General features: G+C 52.9%; 1 protein-coding gene across 5 annotated transcripts in view; it reads right to left on the reverse strand.

The window, feature by feature from the left end:
- LOC140898230 (uncharacterized) overlaps nt 1-21,894 on the reverse strand; it is a 72,391-nt gene that overhangs the window by 19,776 nt on the left and 30,721 nt on the right. For 3 of the 5 annotated variants that reach the window (XR_013634616.1, XR_013634617.1, XR_013634618.1), the window contains 12 exons: nt 18,055-18,220; nt 16,840-17,348; nt 16,466-16,563; nt 15,985-16,107; nt 15,410-15,489; nt 14,849-14,954; nt 14,159-14,254; nt 13,301-13,405; nt 12,750-12,902; nt 12,433-12,526; nt 10,857-11,009; nt 9,829-9,974 (listed from right to left, as the gene is read on the reverse strand). Coding sequence is in view for 1 of the 5 variants with exons in the window: in XM_078848814.1 (XP_078704940.1) it covers nt 12,521-12,526; nt 12,750-12,902; nt 13,301-13,405; nt 14,159-14,254; nt 14,849-14,954; nt 15,410-15,489; nt 15,985-16,107; nt 16,466-16,563; nt 16,840-17,347 (1,275 nt within the window). In the remaining 4 variants the exon portion in view is untranslated. Of the gene's footprint in view, nt 1-9,828; nt 9,975-10,856; nt 11,010-12,383; nt 12,527-12,749; nt 12,903-13,300; nt 13,406-14,158; nt 14,255-14,848; nt 14,955-15,409; nt 15,490-15,984; nt 16,108-16,465; nt 16,564-16,839; nt 17,349-18,054; nt 18,221-21,894 lie in introns of those variants that run through there. The other 2 variants (XR_013634619.1, XM_078848814.1) reach the window with 2 other exon arrangements.

Below are 21,894 nucleotides of genomic sequence, written 5' to 3' on the forward strand. Positions count from 1 at the left end.
CTCTCCATCCACACAGCTAAAATTCCCATCGAGGCTCTGATCACATCACATCTCAGTTACCGCCACATGCTTCTCTTCTCCATCTTGCCCAGCTCAGATCCATTCAGAATATTGCTCTAAGCTGCAAAGATCATTCTCCTAGTCCATTGCTTTCACCATGTCACCCCTCTTTGCATCCCTCCACTGGCTCCCCTTCTCTATTGCATCAAACAGAAGCTGCTTGTCTTCGCTTTCAAGGCCCTTCACATACTGTCCTCTCCCAACTGGACATCTCTCATTCACTGTACCAAGGTCTCACCTCCAATCGGTCCATGCTGCCAGCAACACCCACTTGTTAAATTTTCAGACAACCCCATTCATGCTTTCTGCCACATGCCCTACATGCTCAGGATGAGAGCCCGTTAAACATTTGCAAACCTACCTCATTATCCATCTCCAATTCCCAAATCAATGCTCTTCTTTGCCCTGGTGTCTACCAAAAATTCAACAGCCTGTCTCCTGAGGTGCTGAGACCACTGCCTATCATACCGACCAATACAGTCTCATTATTTCCTTGCACTCCCCTGTCTGTCTGTCTCCATCTGTCTCTTGTCTTATACTTAGATTGTCAACTCTTTGGGGCAGGGACTGTCTTTTGTACTGTTTTCTACAGCACCTAGCACAACCGGGTCCTGATCCATGACTGGGGCTCCTATGTGCTACAGTAATACAAATAACACAGGCTAGAGAATGTCACTATTATGGCTTCAGTGACCTCCCCCACCACCACCAAAAAGCAGCAAACAAACAAAAAAAATCAACCTCCCAGCTCAAAAAGTATGTGTTTACATTCAGCTGGCTAACTCAATGTAAAGTACTAGTAGAGGTGAGGGAGAGGTGTCTTTTACCTTGATGTAGCTAGTCCAGGAATGCTATACACTCAGCCTGGAATTTACCTGGACAAGTGACACAGAGGTTAAAGCCACCTGTGCCTTGTCTCCACTAGGATTTTACATCAAGTTAGCTATCTCCATGTAAACCCACTTTTGCAGTGAAAACAATGCCTGGGAGACTCCTACCTAAAGCCCCTAACTTCTGGTTGAGCTAGAAATTATTTGCAACATTTAAGAGCCCACTGTTTGAAAGAGGTTAAACACACACAACATTTCTCCATTTTATCTTTGTGCAACTGACAGCACTCTGTGTAGTCAGGTTTCAGAGTAGCAGCCGTGTTAGTCTGTATTTGCAAAAAGAAAAGGAGGACTTATGGCACCTCAGAGACTAACCAATTTATTTGAGCGTAAGCTTTCGTGAGCTACACCTCACTTCATCGGATGCATAAAGTGGAAAATACAGTGAGGATGTTTTTATACACACAGACCATGACAAAATGGGTGTTTATCACTTCAAAAGGTTTTCTCTCCCCCCACCCCACTCTCCTGCTGGTAATAGCTTATCTAAAGTGATCACTCTCCTCACAATGTGTATGATAATCAAGGTGGGCCATTTCCACCACAAATTCAGGGTTTAACAAGAACGTCTGAGGAACAGTGGCGGGGGGGGGGTGGCGGGGGGGGAGGGGAAGGAATAAACAAGGGGAAATAAGTTACTTTGCATAATGACTCAACCACTCCCAGTCTCTATTCAAGCCTAAGTTAATTGTATCCAATTTGCAAATGAATTCCAATTCAGCAGTCTCTCGTTGAAGTCTGTTTCTGAAGTTTTTCTGTTGTAATATCACAATTTTCATGTCTGTAATCGCGTGACCAGAGAGATTTAAGTGTTCTCTGACTGGTTTTTTAATGTTATAATTCTTGACATCTGATTTGTGTCCATTTATTCTTTTACGTAGAGACTGTCCAGTTTGATCAATGTACATGGCAGAGGGGCATTACTGGCACATGGTGGCATAGATCACATTGGTAGATGTGCAGGTGAACGAGCCTCTGAGAGTGTGGCTGATGTGATTAGGCCCTGTGATGGTGTCCCCTGAATAGATATGGGGGCACAGTTGGCAACGGGCTTTGTTGCAAGGATAGGTTCCTGGGTTAGTGGTTCTGTGGTGTGGTATGTGGTTGCTGGTGAGTATTTGCTTCAGGTTGGGGGGCTGTCTGTAATCAAGGATTGGCCTGTCTCCCAAGATTTGTGAGAGTGATGGGTCGTCCTTCAGGATAGGTTGTAGATCCTTGATAATGCGTTGGAGAGGTTTTAGTTGAGGACTGAAGGTGACGGCTAGAGGCATTCTGTTATTATCTTTGTTAGGCCTGTCCTGTAGTAGGTGACTTCTGGGTACTCTTCTGGCTCTGTCAATCTGTTTCTTCACTTCAGCAGGTGGCTACTGTAGTTGTAAGAATGCTTGATAGAGCTCTTGTAGGTGTTTGTCTCTGTCTGAGGGGTTGGAGCAAATGCGGTTGTATCGTAGAGCTTGGCCGTAGGCAATGGATCGTGTGGTGTGGTCTGGGTGAAAGCTGGAGGCATGTAGGTAGGAATAGCGGTCAGTAGGTTTCCAGTATAGGGTGGTGGTTATGTGACCATCGCTTATTAGCACTGTAGTGTCCAGGAAGTGGATCTCTTGTGTGGACTGCTCCAGGTTGAGGTTGATGGTGGGATGGAAATTGTTGAAATCATGGTGGAATTCCTCGCGGGCTTCTTTTCCATGGGTCCAGATGATGAAGATGTCATCAATATAGCACAAGTAGAGTAGGGGCATTAGGGGACGAGAGCTGAGGAAGCGTTGTTCTAAATCAGCCATAAAAATGTTGGCATACTGTGGGGCCATGCGGGTACCCACAGCAGTGCCGCTGATTTGAAGGTATACATTGTCCCCAAATGTGAAAGAGTTATGGGTGAGGACAAAGTCACAAAGTTCAGCCACCAGGTTTGCCGTGACATTATCGGGGATACCTGATGGCTTGTAGTCCATCTTTGTGTGGAATGTTGTTGTAGAGGGCTTCTACATCCATAGTGGCCAGGATGGTGTTTTCAGGAAGATCACCGATGGATTGTAGTTTCCTCAGGAAGTCAGTGGTGTCTGGAAGATAGCTGGGAGTGCTGGTAGCATAGGACCTGAGGAGGGAGTCTACATAGCCAGACAATCCTGCTGTCAGGGTGCCAATGCCTGAGATGATGGGGCATCCAGGATTTCCAGGTTTATGGATCTTGGGTAGTAGATAGAATATCCCAGGTCGAGGTTCCAGGGGCGTGTCTGTGCGGATTTGATCTTGTACTTTTTCTGGGAGTTTCTTGAGCAAATGCTGTAGTTTCTTTTGGTAACCCTCAGTGGGATCAGAGGGTAATGGCTTGTAGAAAGTGGTGTGGGAGAGCTGCCGAGCAGCCTCTTGTTCATATTCCGACCTATTCATGATGACAACAGAACCTCCTTTGTCAGCCTTTTTGATTATGATGTCTGAGCTGTTTCTGAGGCTGTGGATGGCATTGTGTTCTGCACAGCTGAGGTTATGGGGCAAGTGATGTTGCTTTTCCACAATTTCAGCCCGTGCACATCAGCGGAAGCACTCTCTGTAGAAGTCCAGTCTGTTGCTTCAACCTTCAGGAGGAGTCCACCCAGAATCCTTCTTTTTGTAGTGTTGGTAGGAAGGTCTCTATGGGTTAGTATGTTGTTCAGTGGTGTGTTGGCAATATTCCTTGAGTGGGAGACGTCAAAAATAGGATTCTAGGTCACCACAGAACGGTCTCATGTTCGTGGGGGTGGAGGGGCAGAAGGAGAGGCCCCGCGACAGGAGAGATTCTTCTGCTGGGCTAAGAGTATAGTTGGATAGATTAACAATACTGCTGGGTGGGTTAAAGGAACCACTGTTGTGGCCCCTTGTGGCATGTAGTAGTTTAGATAGTTTAGTGTCCTTTTTCTTTTGTAGAGAAGCAAAGTGTGTGTTGTAAATGGTTTGGGGCCTAGTTTTTGTATAGCTCTCCAACACCACTTTCTACAAACCATTGCCCTCTGATCCCACTGAGGGTTACCAAAAGTTAGTGCCTGTCTCACCCCCCGCAACCTGCAAAGGTCTCATGCCAGCAAAGGGAAGCTGCTCCCAGATCTGGAGCTGCATTCGCATGTCCTGAGGGCTGTCCTGCACCATGGTCACCACGGGCAGGTAGGTCATCAACCTCCATCTCTGTCCCAGCTGCAGGATGGCCTCTGGTGCCTGCTCCCTCAGGCACCTGGAGATGCTGAAATAGGGGTGGGGTTGGCAGAGCAGGAGAATACCCCATGAGGTTAAGAAATGGCAGTGAGAGCGTTTTCGCTTTCTGGGAGATTACAGTGTCCCTCTGTGGGGACTCCCTTCCTCGCAGATGCTGTACTTTCGTTCCTGGACACTGCCAGGAGGCCCAGCTCCCAACCCAGCAGCTTGGCTGTTCCATCCCCTACCGTGTACCGAAACTGCCTTGAAAGGACTATCCAAGCACCTCCCAGGCCTGCTCCCATTGCGGGTCTCTCTCCTGGCTGAGCACATGCTGTTCTTATATCACCCAACAGGCCTGGATCCTAGTTCCATGCTGCTCCTTCTCATGTGACCCCTGCACTTATTCCCTTCACCTGGGGATAGGTTCAGTTGAGTTAGTTCATTACTACCCCTTTCATGGCCATCTCACCCTGGGACAGCCTGAAACTGGAAACCTGTGCTCGAACAGGAACTCTTTGCTAGGAAAGGTGCTGAAGACACAATGGAAGAGGAAATCCTTTGGTCTGGATTGAAATTATTCCAAAGGAGGGTGAATGGGAGAAAATGTCCAGCGTTACCCTCCTAGCGAAAGAAAACAATTAAGGTCAGAAAGGACCATTCTGTCCATCTTTTGTGTAACACAGGCCCTAGAACGGCACCGAGCGCTTCCTCCAGAAACCGATGACATGTGACTGAGCCAGAGCACATCTTCTGGAAAGACATCGACATGCATTAGAGCCAGCTGGTCAGAAACAATCTTTCTTCTGCAGTGACGTGAAGTTAAAGGACACGGAGAAGAAGAAAACCTTGACTCGGGTTGTTACTGGAGCTGAAGCAGAGAAGCCAGGACAAACATGGCTAGGGCCCAGGACTGACTATCAGCAGATCTGCTGTTTTCTATTCCTGGCTTTTTGACCATGAGCGAATCTCTTTGCTTCTGTGTGCCTCAGTTCCCACGACTATAAAATAAAGCTACTCAAGGTTCTGGTTTTTTCTCTTCTGTTTTTCAAGGCGGGACACTTAGACACATTTGGGGCCTGTCTACGCTACCGGTTTAGAGTGTCTTTTTGTAAGCTGTTGTTCAGAATGTTTTTCAGAAGCTATGGATGACACAAGCTCCCAAGTTTGTTCTGTGCTTAGCCCCTCTGTCACAGCTGGGCTGGGCGGCCTTTTCTCACTGTGCTGTGTGGAGCAGGTTCTGGGCACTAGGGATATGAAGAGGCTCTCGGGGACTAATTCTTGAAAATCAATATCAATGATCTGCAACGCAAATAAAATCACTGCTGCTAACATTGGTGGGCGATAAAATAGTAGTAGAGTGGTAATTAATGATGAGAAGAGGGCAGTGACCCAGAGCAATCGGATCCCTTGATAAAGTGGAGCCATTCAAAGAAAACAAGTTGGAAAAGAACCAAAGGAAGGGTCCTATAGCTAGCAACAAAGCATGCAGGCCACACCTACAGAGTGGGGAAGTGTATCCAGGAAAGCACTGACTGTGCAGAGGATTTCGGGGCCATGCTGGGCAAGCCATTCAACATGAGCACCCAGGGTGATGCTGTGGTGAACAGGGCTAAAGTCATCATTAGATGTATGAAAAGAGCAGTGAGGAGCATAGGGAGGTGACACACCATGAGGAAGACTGATCATGGAATCCTGCATCCAGTTTTGGCGTCCACCTTTGAAAAAGGATTTTGAAATATTGGAGATGGGGCAGCAAAAAGCAATGAAACGTTTTGAGGGCTCTCCAGCTCCACTTCCCGCAGCAGGACAAATGGACCTTCAGCTCCTAGAGAACAGACTCTGACCTCCTTCTGATCAGCAATGGGGTTTCCCCATCCCCTCAGCAAACCTGTCAGCCAGGCTGGACCGGATTTGAAGGAGGAGGGTATCTAACAGGGTGGCTTGGCCTATGGCTAGGCCAAATTGATGACCAAGTGAGCCCCACCTAAGAGGAAACAAGGGGAAACAGCAGCAAAAGTAGAGAAGCAGAGCGAGCTGTTCAGTAGATGGCCTTGGGCCAAACCCTGGAGTCCAGGGTAGGACTGGATTCTCTCACCGTCCCTAAGGAAGGGGACATAGAAGACCCTAGAAATCCAAGAAGGGCAGGCTGAGCCAAAATCAGGCTGAGGAAGGTCACTTGCAGAGGAATGCAGATAACTTGCAGAGTTCCAGAATTCCTGAGAGTTCAGGCGAACCTCCCCCTGTTCTCAGGGAGCTTCAAATTTCAGATTCTGTCCCTATTGCTAAGTTATCTGTCAAAACACTAGAGTTTTCAGGTGCCTAAGTAGCCCCTGGAATCATGGTGAAATTATCCTCCCCGCCACCACCAAAATTGGAAATGGTGCCCCGGAGTGCACGGGACCCTACCGTGCTTCCCCCATAGGAGCTGCATGAACAGGCAACTCTGCAAGTTATCTGCATTCCTCTGCAAGTGACCCCCATGCCTCTCCATTTCCTTGGCCACATGTATCCTGTCCCCGTAATGGCAGCTACTCCAGAAAAAGAGGGAAAGAGCTCACCACTGCGACCACCTGAGGGAGGTGCTGGGTTGAGATCAGCTGGTCAAAGCAGGCAATAGGGACAGAATCTGAAATTTGAAGCTCCTAGAGTGACCTCTGACCTCCATTCCAGGAATGGAGGCTGGGCACATAGGTTAGGGTTACCATATTTGAACTTTCAAAAAAGAGGACACTCCGGGGGGGAGGGGGGAGTGGTAGCCCTGCCCCCTATCTACTCCCTCCCACTTCCTGCCCCCTGACTGCTCCCCACAGAACCACCAACCCATCCAACCCCCCCTGCTCCTTGTCCCCTGATCGCCCCCTCCCAGGACCCTGCCCTCTATCTAAGCCTTCCTTCTCCCTGTCTCCAACTGCCCCCTCCTTAGACCCCTCCACCCTAACTGCCCCCCTAGAACTCCACCCCCTACCTGTCCCCTGACTGCCCCACCCCCGACCCCTGACAGACCCCCGGGTCTCCCACACGTATCCAACCACTCCCTGTCCCCTGACTGCCCCTGCAGAGCCCCCGACCCATCTAATCCCCCCTGCTCCCTGCCCCTGACTTCCCCCCCAAACTTCCACCCCATCCAAGCCCCCCTGCTCCCTGTTCCTTGACTCCCCCGACCCCTCTCCATATGCCCACCCCCTGACAGGCTCTCCCCAGAACCCCTGACCCATCCAACCCCTCCTGCTCCCTGTCCCCTGACTGTCCCTTGGGACCCCATGCGCCTTCTCCAGCCCCCGGGCCCCTGTACCCTGCTGCTCAGAGCAGTGTGTCTGGGGTGCGGAGCCAGACACAGTGCCGTGCTCCCCCGCAGAGCGCACAGCTCCCCCTCCGCCCCCAGAGTGCTGCATTAGGAGGGAAATCCTGGACCTTTTGAGACTTTTACAAATTCCTCCCAGAGGCCGATTTAAAACCCAAAAAGCTGGACATGTCTGGGAAAATTCGGACGCATGGTAACCCTACCACAGGGACTCCAGGATCTGCAGCTGCTGCCACTTGTATGGTGAATCCTCCGACTCATCACCAACCAGCTCTTCCCCATTCTGCAACCTGGCCCCACGGTCTGACTGTGCAGGAGAACAGAAACCCTTTGGGACAGCAGGAGAGTCTCCTCAATGCCGCACCCTTGGTCTGATGAGATCATCTGTCCCCACTGCTCTCTGCGCTGGGCTGGCTGCAGCACACGTCTATGTAAGAGGCTGGGCCAGAGAGATGTTACAGTCAGGGTCCAGGCAGCCCAGAAGGAGAACAGAGGGTCTGAAACCACAAGACGAAGCAATCAAATCAGCGGATTCGACAGAGAAGGTTTCTACCCTACAGGGACATCAAAGAAGGTCTGTTAGGAAAGCTGAGATGTTAGTCTGGAAACTGCTAAGGCAAAGATTGTGACTTGTTAAGATTCAGTTTTAGTCACTACAAAGTGTGTTGTGTTTTGTTTCTCTGGTTGAAATTTGTCTCTTTCTCTTGCTTGGTGTCCCTTAAATCTCTTCTTTGTTACTATGCTTCCCAAACCACCTCAGTGTTGTATGTTCGAGTGAAGTGTGAGTCTCCAGCCTTCCCAACAGGCTGAGCTGTGCCCTGTCTCTCTGAAGGTAGCGAATAAGTTCTGAGCGGTGCTGGGTCCAGAATCCAAGGGCAGTTCACCACATATCTCGTGTGAAGCCCAAAGAGACCAAAGGAGCAGTAGAGATTCAGGCCCCACTGACCCATGGGAACTTCCCACAGAAGAGGCTACACAGGGCTCCAGACACAGCCAGTTTGGGTGTGTACCAAAGTTCACTCACCGCTAGATGCTGGCCAGGCCTCGTGTCACCGCTTTCTAGCTGGGCTAGCAACCCCGCTGAGACTCACTCTTGCAGTTTCTTGGCTGGGAACTCAGCCCTCCAACCAGGTGACTGTCCTTTACTCCACTCCTTCCTGGGTTGTGCTCCTTGAGTTCTTCCTCAGCCTGATTTCGGCTCAGCCTGCCCTTCTTGGATTTCTAGGGTCTTCTATGTCCCCTTCCTTAGGGACGGTGAGAGAATCCAGTCCTACCCTGGACTCCAGGGTTTGGCCCAAGGCCATCTACTGAACAGCTCGCTCTGCTTCTCTACTTTTGCTGCTGTTTCCCCTTGTTTCCTCTTAGGTGGGGCTCACTTGGTCATCAATTTGGCCTAGCCATAGGCCAAGCCACCCTGTTAGATACCCTCCTCCTTCAAATCCGGTCCAGCCTGGCTGACAGGTTTGCTGAGGGGATGGGGAAACCCCATTGCTGATCAGAAGGAGGTCAGAGTCTGTTCTCTAGGAGCTGAAGGTCCATTTGTCCTGCTGCGGGAAGTGGAGCTGGAGAGCCGAGATGTTAGGTGAAAGAGACTGCATGATGGAGTTGGAGACTGAGGGACAGGAGCCTCCTCCCAGAAACGCTCCCAGGAGAACAGGTTTGAGGAGGAGTTCTCTTGGGAGCCTCTTGCTAGGAAAAAAACAAGGGTGGCACATTGATGGAGATGTCTCTGTCCCAGGGATGGGGGAAGCTCCCAGCTAGGCTATGCAGCAGGGATCCCATTTCTCCCCCAAGAAACCCAGATGCCCAAAGAAGTCAATGGCTCTTACCTCCAGGAGGGAGCGGAGTCTTCCCTCTCAGCCTCTTTGAGAACTACCACTGCTTTGTTTCCTAGGACAAGGGACCTGTCCCCACTGCTCTCTGAGGTCCTTCAGCTTCTGACTGAATCCATCTGGGAGGCTGTCACACACCCCAGGGCCTAGAAGACACGGGGGGAGGAGGCTCCTCTTCATGTCAGACTTGGAGAGCCCAGAGAAGGGCCAAAGGAAGAATAAAGGGCAGGAGATGAAGCTAGCCCTGAGCTTCTGTCCCATCCTCACCGCCTCAAATGTGGAGCTTCCTGAGCTTCAGTTGGGCAGACAGTCTGTAGCCCTGACCCAAAGGTCCTTCTGCGCCATATGGGGCAGGAAGATCTCTGCCTGGGAGTACGGGGAATGGGATGGGGGTGAGATCAAGGAAAGAGGGGAGGGATATGGGTGTGAGGGAAAGAGCTCCTGCCCCACATGAAGGAATTTGGGCGGCCGAGGGAAGGACCCAGCTCCACAGAGAGGGGAGAGAGTTTCTGTGAGTGCCAGGGACCTCCATTTCCGCTTCCACTAGCCCCCCATTTACAGTGAGACAGAGCAGTACCTGCAGCAGGGAGCGGGACTTGCTGAATAGGGAGGGGAACCTTTAAGAGCATCAGATGAGCCACAGCCCTTGCAGCGCCTCGGGCATCTGGTGCAAGTGCCGGATGATGTGAAGTCACACATGACCTTGGCTGTGACATCCTCGTGCTGCAGGGGAACGAGAACAAGTCAGAGACCGAGACGCTCCCCAGGAATCAGGGAGGATTAAGGGCACCTGGAACCAGCACCATCATTTCCACCCAGCACCTGCTCATATCTGAGTGGTAGATTCACTCTCCTGACTCCCAGGATGGAGGCTTGCTGTCCTCTCTCGTGACCTCCAGTGCCAACCCCCCCATCAGTGCCCCTGACAGCTGTTCCACCTCCAACCCACCTGGGGATACCGCTCAAGTTCCTAGAACCCTCTCTTCCACCCCTACCTCCATCCCCACCCAGGTAGGGCAGGGAGGGGGCTCTAGCAGGATGGTGGGGGGCGGGAGGGATTCTGGCAGCAGTGAAGTGGGATGGGGAGAGCTTGAGACCTTTCCCCAAGTCACCCCAGTGACAAAAGCTGAAGCCACAGGATGGCAGCCCTGGGGAACGGGGCAGGTCAGCAGCCCCTGCTGACTGAATCCTCCCAATCTCTCGAGAGCGGGTCCAGCCCTACCAGAGCCCTACCAGCAGCAAGACCAGCTTCCCACGCCCATGTGCCTCAGCCCTTCCTGGTCAGTCGCCATCACCAGTCAGTCCTCGGCCTCCCAGGCTGCCAGGGATGGGAGCAACTCTCAATGGTGGCTCGGGTGACATGGACACCAGGCCATGGGGAAATGGGGGCAGCTCTGTGGGGCAGGAAAGGTTCCCAGAGGGCACTTAGGGGACTCTCCTGTCCTTCCCAGGAGTGATAGCAGAGCACCACATCCTAAGAAGAGAAGTCCATGAGGTCCAGAAGTCCCCACTAGGCTCCTTGCTACCAGGCCAGCGAATGGCGAGAGGATGGGAATGAGGCCCTGGGCCCCACCCCAAGCTCCTGAGTCGATTGCAGCTGCTTACCGTCTCCCCCATCAGTTGCTGGGCTTCCCCCAGGAGGGAGTAGACGAGCACCAGCCCAGCCTGGCTGACACGCAGCAGGGGGTCGTGGATGGCCAGCACTGCTGTCTGTAGGAAGGATCTTCTCTGTCCGACGGAGAAGAATTTTCCAAAGACCTAAAACCGAGAGGACATGAGGCTCGAGCACATTGCCCAGAGCCTGCCTCCAAGTCCTGGCGGTACAATGGCGTCTAGTGCCCCAAAGGGTGGGGAAGAGAGCTGCTGTGGCCAAGGCACTTCATTCCCCAGGAGGCTTTCAGGCTCCCAGGGCTCAGCGAAGCCCCTTTATTAAAAGGTCGCAGATGCTGAGGGACCAAAGCCTCCAGTGGCTCTTTCGGGAGGGCAATTTCTGGCAGGGGCCAGGATGGGCTGGAAATGGATCTCTAATGACTGTGAGCAGGTCCACTCTGCTGTGCAGGGCACAGAGACCACAGGGGACCCTGTGTTGCTTCCAGCAGAGAGATCTCCTGCACCTCAGCGGCTAGAGGAGTTTGTGTGTGTTGTTGAGGGGGGGTGGGGACGGGGTTGGAGCTGACAGACCAAAGGTCTCTTCCTCCAGCTAAGTGATTTCTCTCGTTGCTGGGTATGGCCTCTGCAGCTCCTTGGTTTCTTCAAGGGGAATCCAACCTGCAGCCTGACAAGGACAAGAAGACGCATGGCCCAGTCCCCATCACAGACACTCCTCGGAGACTTTTCTTCCGCTGCAGCAATTCAGCTTGTGGGAGGCGGGACAAGCTCACACAGTCTCTCTCACGGGGCGTCTGTGGAGCAGTGTTCTGTAGATGCCCTTGTCGATCCAGGAGCCATTCCAAGGCCTCCTCTGTGATGTTGTGGAAATCACCCATTTCACCTTTGACTCCAGTCTGGGGGCACTGTGTTACGGTGTGTTCGAAGGTTTGGATATTCTCACCACAGTTGTGAGACGGGGGTGGGGCGGGGTGTCTTTGATTTTCTACTTGTGCAGCAAGTAGCCGCAACTTGGGTCAGTGACAATGTGCTTCTTTGGAACAGTGGCTGAGGTCCAGATACTCTGCCATTCCCTGGCCAGGTCTGGAGACATGAGGGGGGCGCATGTGGTCCATATTGGCTCTGGAGCTCACTATGTCCCCTACCCAGTTCCCAGGTTGGGGCATTCTGCTTCCTGACCGGCAATGGAATTGGGCAAACCCCATCTCCTTTCTCAGCTTCTACAGGGTGCAGGGAATTAAAGAAGGGTTTGATCAAGCAATCGTGACTGACTGACCCATTGCTCTCCTCTCAGGCACTTGGGGATCAGCCAGGGGGACAAGGAGCAGAGAGACACCCAGAGCCATAATCCTATCTTAACTCACCCACGGGGGATTCTCCTCAAATCATGGCAACTAGCGAGGTTCCAATGTGGGACCTTTCGCACCAGCCTGTCCCACTGGTTGCTGGATGAGGAACTCTGAGCTGGAAATAAGGAGTGGGCTCTTTTCCTGTCTCCAGGAGGCATCCACTGCAGGGAACCCAGCCAGCCACACTCCCTGAGCTGTGTCATGCCCTGGCACAGTGCCCTTACCTCCCCCACTCTGGCTGTATTCTTGTAGCCCAAGAGCCTGCTTCCTGGTGCTAGTCATAGCACCAGAGATCTTCCGCCTCATGTATGGTCAGGCCTGGAAGAAAGAGAGAGAGAGAGACTTTTCTCATTCTGGTTGCAGTTTCTGTGTCCTTCCAATCCCATTGGTGGCTGCACAGTGGAGTGGAGAAGAACAGAGGCAGAGAGAGACTTGTCCTCCAGCTGCGGTCAGTCTGAGAGAAATGGTCTGGGGTCCCATTATCCACCTGTGGTCACTCTTAGTCCCCTATTGGGTTCCATGTCCCAGCTGGATTCCTTACCCCTCTGTTGGAGCAGCAGTTGGTAGAGCCGGTAAGTCCCCTCCCTGGCCGGCCGGCTGATGTCCTTGTCTGGCTCGCTGACAAACAGAGCCAGCTGGGCCACATGGTGCCCCATCCTAGGGACATGGACACCAGGCCATGGGGAAATGAGATCTAATGGAAGGGAGAGCAGAGGGGACTCCATCAGCATTTTCCTGTCAGCTTCCTGTCCCCCCTGGGCCAGAGGGCTCCTTCCCCTTAACCTCTCTGCAGGAGATGCTGGGGGAGAGGAGCTTGAGATCGACCCTTCATTTGCTCTGCTGCCAAGGGAGACCGGAGCTGCTTTGGGATGCCAAGCAAGGGCTGGAGCATGGTCCCCTTAAAGGCCCAGGGACAACACTGAACCAGGACAAGAAGAACTTGACTCAAGCCTAGCTCAGTCCCTGCTCTGACTCTGCCTCCCCATGAAGAACCCTCCTAACCCACAGCCCCGCCAGCAGCAGATCCTGCAGCCCGCTGGAGCCAGCCCGCCTCCGCCTGGAGCCAGAAAGCTGGGGTCGGAGCTCACTTACGTCAAACTCAGGGTGGGTGACTGTGTATCTCAGCAGGGCTGTGCTGCTCCTGATAGCCCTGGCTTGCTCCTGGGACACCCTGGACACGACCCAGAAGTTGACATGCTTTGGGGAAAGGAGGCAGGTCAGACTCAGTGGCCAGGTGCACCTGCTTTGCAAATGAGCCCCTCGCCCCCAGCCCCAGGGGCCTGAGACATTCTGCGCAGGGGGGAATAGCTGAGTCATTGATGGCAGAGCTTTAGAAGGGGATTCTTTCCCCCAGGACGCAGCTTCTACCCTGCAGGTCACAACTTCTCAGCGTCTCTCTCGATTGGGACAATGTTCGGGGTCGGGGCTGGTCCCATCCTCCCAGAACTCCTGATTCCTGAACAGTTCACCAGAAAGGAGACTGAACCCTCGGCCCTTCCCTGCTATGAAAATCCTTGCGGGGATGTAGGGAGTGACTGAGAGCACAATCCCCCCAGGAATTTCACAGCAGATCAGAGGGAAGGGCTGATTCCCTGGGATCCTCCTGTTTCTCTAGGAAAGAGCATGTGCCTCTTCTCTGAGAACCATCTTCCAAATCTCATGGGGTGTGTGTGGTGGAGGGGTGGGGGAAGGGTGGGGTTTCAGACTCTCACTCCCCAAGACAGCCAGGAGCCCTGTGGTTTGTGCTCAGCAGAACCAGGCAGAGCTCTGGCTTGAAGTCCCAGCTCCTTTCTCTGTCCCTCAAGAAGGAAGGACCTGACACTGCATTGCACTGACCTCCCCAGCCAAGGACGACCCACTGGGGACCCAGCTAGGAGGACAGAGTAGAAAATGGATCTTCCAGTCTCTCCTTACGAGTCCCCCAAAGAGTTACGGTAAAATGGGGCTCACCTCCAAGATGAAGTGGAGCCTGTCTGTGTCTGGGGACTCTGCCAGCAGGTTCCCCAGCATGGCATCCAGGACCTCTGGGATGACTTTGCGCAGAGCCTGCAAAGCATGAGTCAGACTTAGGGAGCCTGGGCCTACACCTGCCACAGGATGGGAAGAAGGGTCTCAGGGAAGCACTGGGGAGACTCCCAAACACATCTTCTGGCCTCTCTCCTTCACATACCACTGCAGGCAATTCGCAAGAATTGTTGACACCTGGACCTTTGATCCATGAGCTTAGCAGGTCTCTGCAGAGGGCCTTGTAGGCAGAAGAGTAGGAAACAGCCAAGTTGCTATGGATGGAAGCTTGGCTTCTGGGCAAACACGGCTTATGAAAGAAAGAAAGAAAGAAAGAAAGAAAGAAAGAAAGAAAGAAAGAAAGAAAGAAAGAAAGAAAGAAAGAAAGAAAGAAAGAAAGAAAGAAAGAAAGAAAGAAAGAAAGAAAGAAAGAAAGAAAGAAAGAAAGAAAGAAAGAAAGAAAGAAATCCATCCCCCAGGGAGGGGTAATCTCTTCCCTGCTGGAGGGAAGGATCCAACCCTGCAGCTTTTTCCATCTCCGCTACCCCACCCCTAAATCTGGAGCTCCAGTGAATGAAGGGAGCAGGGACCAAGGACCACTCTGGAAGAGGAGGAGGATGGAGGAGGAGGATGTACCTGGATGCCAGTGGTGTCCTTCTCCGTGCCCAGGGTGAAGACGGAGTGAAGGGCAGCTCGCAAGAGGTGGGTCTCTAGGACTGGCTCCAGGGCAGGTTTCATGGTGCTGGCAAGAGAGAGGAGCTGCTATTAGACTGTGCAGTACGGGGGTGGGACTGTCGCCAACACGGACACTAACCCATAGGGATAGAGGCACAGGCTGGTGAGAATGGAAACTGAGGCACTTAGCTAGGGAATGACAAGGCCAAGGCATCACAGACAGACAGTGGCAGGACAGGAATAGCTCCTGTTCCCTGGAGCCTGCTGCCCGTCCTGTATCTGAGCCTGGGAGTGAGTCCGTCCCCCCCACCTCCCCGCCCCAAGGCCCCTGTCATGTTATGGAAGTGAAAAGAAGAGCCCTGCCAGGAGAGAGTGACCCTTCCCACCCCACCATCTCTGCCAGAGGCGCCACTCTTGGGAGGTGACCTGGGAGGGACAGTGACGGTGACTCCCAGCCTTGGGCCTGAGCAGCACTGGGGTGAGGAGAGCCGGCAGGGTGGGGGGGTGGGGCTGTCTCGGTACCAGAAGTTGCCCACTGCAGCCAGGGAGTGGGTGAGGATGGCACTGTGTGACGAGTCATCGGGAAGCTCCTCGATGAGCTCCTGTGAGACGCGAAGGAGACAAAGGAGCGTGTGAGATTCAGGCCCGACTGACACCTCCCACTGAGGAGATGACACAGCCAGTGCCCCACATGGCCAGCAGGATCCCCCACCACTTCCCGCTCCTCCCATTCCTTTCTGCCCATCAGACCTGTCCCCCTTCCCGGATTCCTGCCCAGCTCACTCCCAATCCCCTTCTCTCCTCCTCCCTCTCAAAACTGCCCCCATTCAGCCCCATCCCGATGACCGAGCTGGGACCATGTGATTCCTTGGCCCCCACTCTCAGCTGCCCTCCAGCCCCACAATTCCCCCCCTGCCCACTACTGACTAATCTCAGAATTTCTCCCTTCTCTTCTCCCCAGTCTTCAGCCCCAGCAATCCCTGCCCTCTGATGCCCCCTCCAACACCACTCAGCCCCCACCCATTAGCCCGCCCATACCCCTGCCAATCCCATGTCTCTCTCCTCCCTCCAGCTGCTGTATGGTGTGTCTCACTCACCACAATCCTCTTCACCACAGCCGCCTTGCAGCAGTGCGGCTCCAGCGTGTCCTCCCCTCTCTCCCGTGCAGCCAGACATGCGGGGTAGATGGCCCGAAGGAACAGGAGCTGCTGCCCCTCATCCTGGACCCACCAGGAGTGGGGAATAGCGAGAGAGAACCTGTTAGCTAGCGACCTTCCTGCCCCACCCAAACCAGCTCCAGGGCTCAGGCCTCAATGGGGGATTGTGGGCACCCGCCTATTCTCCAAATCCCCCACGACTCCTACACAAGCAGGATCAGGAAGTGGGACAGTGCCTGTGGGGGGAGACGACCTCGGCTGTTGTGGGACAAACACCCCCATGTTGGGGGTCCCATCATGGATGTAAAAGGGCCCCATTAGGAGTTGTGAAGCAGGAGGGACAAGACCCTCGGCAGGGGGTGGGGATGTTGGGAAGGGACAGGGCAATCTTGCTTCCAGCCCAGGTGGGGAACATTTGTACCTTATCTCTGCACTGGAGCTGCTCTCGGATGACTTTGAGAGCAACTTCATCTTTGGCCACGTCCACCCCTTCCTCCTGCTCTGAATCCAGGGGGGTCCCTGCACCAGGGAGGGAAGGACAAGGGTGTGGTGGGCAGAGCAGGATTCAAGACCTCCCTTCCCACCTCAGGCACCCAGGGCACATCGGGCCCCAAACCTCCCTCTCAGGGATGCCTTCAGCCCCCAATATCTGCAGAAGCCCAGAGCAGAGAGCCCCCCTCCACTGCCCAGGACTTCAGGGGAGATACCGATTCCCCCAGCACCGGGAGAGCATCTGGGCCCAGGGTGTTCACATCCCCGTCCTCAGCCCTCCCTCAGCCCAGCCTGGCTCCTCACCTGGAACAAAGCAGTGGCCTCCATCGGCCTGGCTGCTGCCAGAGGCCCAGGTGCTGCCGCTGTCCCATGCTGAGCTGCTGGTGCTGGGACAGGGACCTTCCACCTCCTGGCCTGCCGGGGCTGAAAGGTCCTTAGTGAGCGGGCAGGGCGATGCCTCCTGATGGGAACGAGGGCTGGGCTCCTGGGGCCGCTGCTGCCCACACAACAAGCCCCAGAGCCACCCTGCCCGGCACCCCTCCTGGGCTGGGTCCTCTCTGCAAAACCACAGCCTGGGCCAGCTCCACTGCGGCCTGGTGGGGGCCTCTCCCAGCTCGGCACCTGCGCCGGAAGCTGGGTTCCTTTTCCAGAAGGCTGGGCACTTCCGCCTTCTGGCCTGGATGGGAGCTGCTTCCCCGCCAGCTGGGACGCAGGGGTTGCTCTGCCCCTTGGGAAGATGGCAGCTGCTTCCCTCAGGCTCTGGGGCCACCTGCAGAGCCTTCATCCGGAACATATGCAGGAGCCTGGCCATCCTGGAACCGAGCGGGGAGCAGGGGTGAGTCTGGGCTCAAGGCAGCCTTTCAGTCATGGGCCTTTTCTCTCCCTCCTCCTCCCTGCTCCAACCACAGCAGCCCCCTCTGCCCCCACAGGAGTGCAGGGAGTGCCATCTACACACATTGGCAGGAGTTCATTGCATGATCTGCTCCCAACGTTCCCCTTCATAATCCCTGCTGCTGCAGTAGCCAGGAAGTCTCATCCTTTTCGAGCAATGGGGTCAGTCCCAAAGACCATCGGTTACTCTGGACAAGCAGCCCACTCCTGTCGTCCCAAGCCACTCTCCAACCCAGGCTAGAGATGGAACAGAACCCAGGAGTCTGGATTTCTCCTGGGAAACCATTCCCCACATCAAAGTCACAAAGACCCTAAGCACAGGAAGACCAGGGCCCTCCTCCTTCCCCATTGATTTCCAGGCTCAGCACCTCACAGGGTCTGGCCCAGCTCAGAGACTCTCAGCCTGGGGAACAGTGTCCCACAAGGGAAGGGCTGGAAGCCCCATTGCTGGAACCTTTCCAAACACCCTGGAGGCGGCTCTGGAGAAGCCCCTGCCCGGTCTAAGAGTGAGGAGCTCTTTGGGGCTGTTTGCAAATCAAATCCTCCTTTGGAGATATTCTCTCCCCCTGTTTCTGCCTCTCCCCAGAAAGACAGGGGAAGCCACCGAGGAACCCGAATGCCACTCACTTGCTCTCAGTGATGGGATGATGGATGGCGGATGTTCAGGGTCAGCAGACGTCCCTCACCCTCCTCCTCACTCTCCAAGCCCAAGGCAGGCTGGAGAGGGTGGTGACCTCAGGAGTTTCCCTGCCCAGCCAGCAGGCAGGGTGATGACACGAGGGCGATCGACTAGCTGTGAAAACAAGAGTCTGTCTTATTGCCAAGGGACAGAGAAACTCAGCCAGCAGCAGGGGGGTGCAGAACACTGCCCTAGGGCGGAGGTGACAGCGCCTCCCGGATCCTGACATCCCAGCACTTTACACACCTTCCTGGAGCCTCCCAAACCCACTGGGCTGTAGCGATGGGACCCCAACCCTACTGATAGCAAACGGGCCTCAGCTACCAGCTCAGGGTCACACTGAGTGTCAGAGCCATGGATGGACCCCTTCACTAACCACTGCCGCACACTCCCTCCCACAGCTGGCAATTGCAACCAGGCCCTAATGGCTGGTCCCCCTGCCTTTGAGAGGGAGTGTCACTCCTGCTTCCATTGTTGCCTATTGATCTGTGGGACTTTGGGCAAGTTGCTCCACCTCTCTATGGCTCTCTGGGACTCACATCCCTGAATGGGCTTTAAAAAAGACAATGGTTAAAGTTTGGCCCCAACTAGTTCTTGTTTCCCGAGACTAGCCATTTTAGCAAAGTTTAGAATTCTTGACATTCAACACCTGGAAACATCCCTTTCTCCTTCGCAGGCGGCCTTAATATCCCTTATCTCACCCAGGCTCCCTGCTGCCTGGAGTTAGAGAATTGACCTTGTTCCCATTGGACCTACCTAAGGTGTCACACAGCAAAGTGCTGACGGAGCCAGAAAGAGAAGACAACAGTCCTGACTCCTGTTCTAACTAATAGACAACAACCCCCCGGCGGCAGGGATAAAGCCCAGGAAATCAGGTGTGAATATTTTCATGGAAACCATTTTCTGTCAGAAAATCCATTCAGACAAAATCGTAATAAGTAGGATGAAAATTCTTTGCAAAAAATATTTGTTTGCAAAACAAGAGCATCTCCTGTTTGTCACAGTGCAGTAAACTGTCTCATTGTACACAAAGGGGAAACACTATGATCTAGAAAATTAGATGAGATGCTTCAGTCTGAACTAAGTAGTTCCTGCTCTTCACAATTTCAAAAGAATAAAATACAAATCCAATAGAATATTAGTCATAATCTGATATGGCTCAGTGTGATAGGACACCCCCTAGTCTGCACTGCTCCGAGTGACACTCTTCAGTGGATCCCCAGCATCCACCCAGGCGAGGTAGGTGGGAGAAGATTGTCATTCGTTTATGACAGAAGGAGAAACGAAGGCTGAGAAAGGAGCAGTGACTTGTCTTAGCTGATGCAGCCAGTCAGTAGCAGAGTTGCTCTCAAATGAGCTACAGACCAACAATTGTTCCTAGTAATTATTCAGCAAATATTTCAGAAGAACTGGAATGTTCGAGAGGATCATGAACTGCTCCGAGAAAATGAATGGAGAGCAGCATTCACATTGGTCAAACATAGAAGTGGTTGTGACTTATTTGCTTGGTCATAAAAGAGAACAACAAAGACCAGAGTTTCCTCCCTGTCAATAGCCCCCTCCTCAGCCAATCAAGGTTGAGACTTTGAGGGGTGGGAGGCTAAGGGTTCTCATCAAATAGCCCAAAGAATGGCCCTGGTCACCACCGAGGGGATCACTCTCAGAGCACTATTCCAGTCTCACCTCTCTGTGAGGGCCTCCCACACACACACACACCCCCAGCCCCCGCTCCACACACAGAGCTCCTGGTGGTGGGAGGAGAGCAGAGGAAAAGGAAAAAGGAAGCAAGAAGAGAAAGGTAGGAGGGACAGAGGAAAAGGGAAAACAAAAAGGAGAAACCCCAATATCCCCAGTAATTCTAAGGGACAAAGTCCTAGGTCGGAAATAAAATCCTGCCCCCACAATCTAATGCTTTCCTTTCCTAAAAATCAGCCGGCACCTGATGGATCAGACTGAACAGGTTCCAAACCTCTCCGAGGCTCTTACCTTCTATACAGGGATGTCTGTTTTCAAGCAAAACCACTAAAAGAAAAGGAGAAAACTCTGAAGAGGATCCTCCTTTTCCTCACGAATGTGAAAGTGAATGCTCTCTCAGTCCTCCAGGAGAGACCTCGAGAAGGAGACGTGCTGAAGCAAAGCCACAGGGATCTCCGAGCTTGCCCCTGTCCTGCACCCCTGTCCTGCCTGGCTGATGTCAAGATCTCTCTGTGAGATCATCGCCTCCCCACCACCTTTGTCCAATAGGCTGAGGTCCTGCCAAAGGCCCTTGTCATGTCACTGACACACCCACCCCTCCCTTGCAGTGCTGATGTCCTGCCCCTGTCCAGACACAGTGGATGTTTCAGCTGCTTCTCCTGGATCACCCCACGCAATGAGCGTTCATTGTGGGCTCAAGCCGAACAAAGTAAATCATCAGAGGCTTCTCCCCATGCTACACTCAGTTTTTCATAAATTAGCAGACTTTATGGACAGAAGAGACAATTAGAGCATGTCATCTGACCCACTGCATATCACATGCTTTCTGTAGAGCATAGTAGCTCGTTTTTGACTACACACATTCCAGAAAGACATCTAGTCTTCATTAGAAGACATCAAGAGGTGGAGAATTCCCACCACTTCCCTTTCTACTTTGTTCCTTTGGTGATTCATCCTCAAGGTTGAATATGTGCACCCTCTTTCGAATACGAAATGGTCTCTTTTGAGTTTCCAGCCACTGGGTCTTGTTATGCTTTTCTCTGCGGGATTAATGAGCCCTTTCCTACCCAATATTTTCTCTCCATGAAGTCACTTCAACACTTCAATGACGTCACCTCCCGATCTTTTTTTTATCATCTAAACAGGCTGAGCTCTTTCAATAGCTCATTCGCAGGCATTTTTCTCCAGCCCTCAAAATGTTTCATTGCTTTTTTTGCTGCCCCATCTCCAATATTTTCAAATCTTTTTCAAAGATAGACACCAAAACTGGATGCAGTATTCCATGATCAGTCTTCCTCATGGTGTGTCACCTCCCTATGCTCCTCACTGCTCTTTTTATACATCTAATGATGGCTTTAGCCCTGTTCACCACAGCATCACCCTGGGTGCTCATGTTGAATGACTTGCCCAGCATGGCCCCTAAATTCTCTTCACACTCAGTGCTTTCCAGGCTACACTTCCCCATTCTGTAGGTGTGGCCTGCATGCTTTGTTGCTAGCGAAAGGACCCTTCATTTGGTTCTTTTCAAGCTTGTTTTCTTTGAATGGGTCCAGCTTATCAAGGAACCCGATTGCTCTGTGTCACTGCCCTGACCTCATCATTAATGACCACTCTGCTACTATTTCATCACCCACCAATGTTAGCAGCAGTGATTTAATATTGGATTGCAGATCATTGATATTTACTTTCAAAAATTAGTCCCTGAGAGCCTCTTCATATCCCTCGTGCCCAGAACCTGCTCACAACACAGCAAGAAAAGGCCACCCAGCCCAGCTGTGCCATAGGGGCTAAGCACAGAACAAATTTCCGAGCTTGTATTATCCATAGCTTCTAAACAACATGTGGGGGTCATCAGCTTACAAATACACTCTAGAGTGGTAGCGTCCAGGAACAAAAGCACAGCATCTGCCAGGAAGAGAGTCCCCACAGAGGGACACCGTTATCTCTCAGGGAGGGAAAAAGCTCTCACTGCCATTTCTTAACCTCATGGGGTGCTCTCCTGCTCTGCCAACCCCACCCCTATTTCAGCAGCTCCAGGTGCCTGAGGGAGCAGGAACCAGAGGCCATCCTGCACCTGGGACACAGATGGAGGT

The sequence above is a fragment of the Lepidochelys kempii genome, chromosome 14 (genome assembly GCF_965140285.1).
Source record: "Lepidochelys kempii isolate rLepKem1 chromosome 14, rLepKem1.hap1, whole genome shotgun sequence".
Lineage (NCBI taxonomy): Eukaryota > Metazoa > Chordata > Testudines > Cheloniidae > Lepidochelys > Lepidochelys kempii.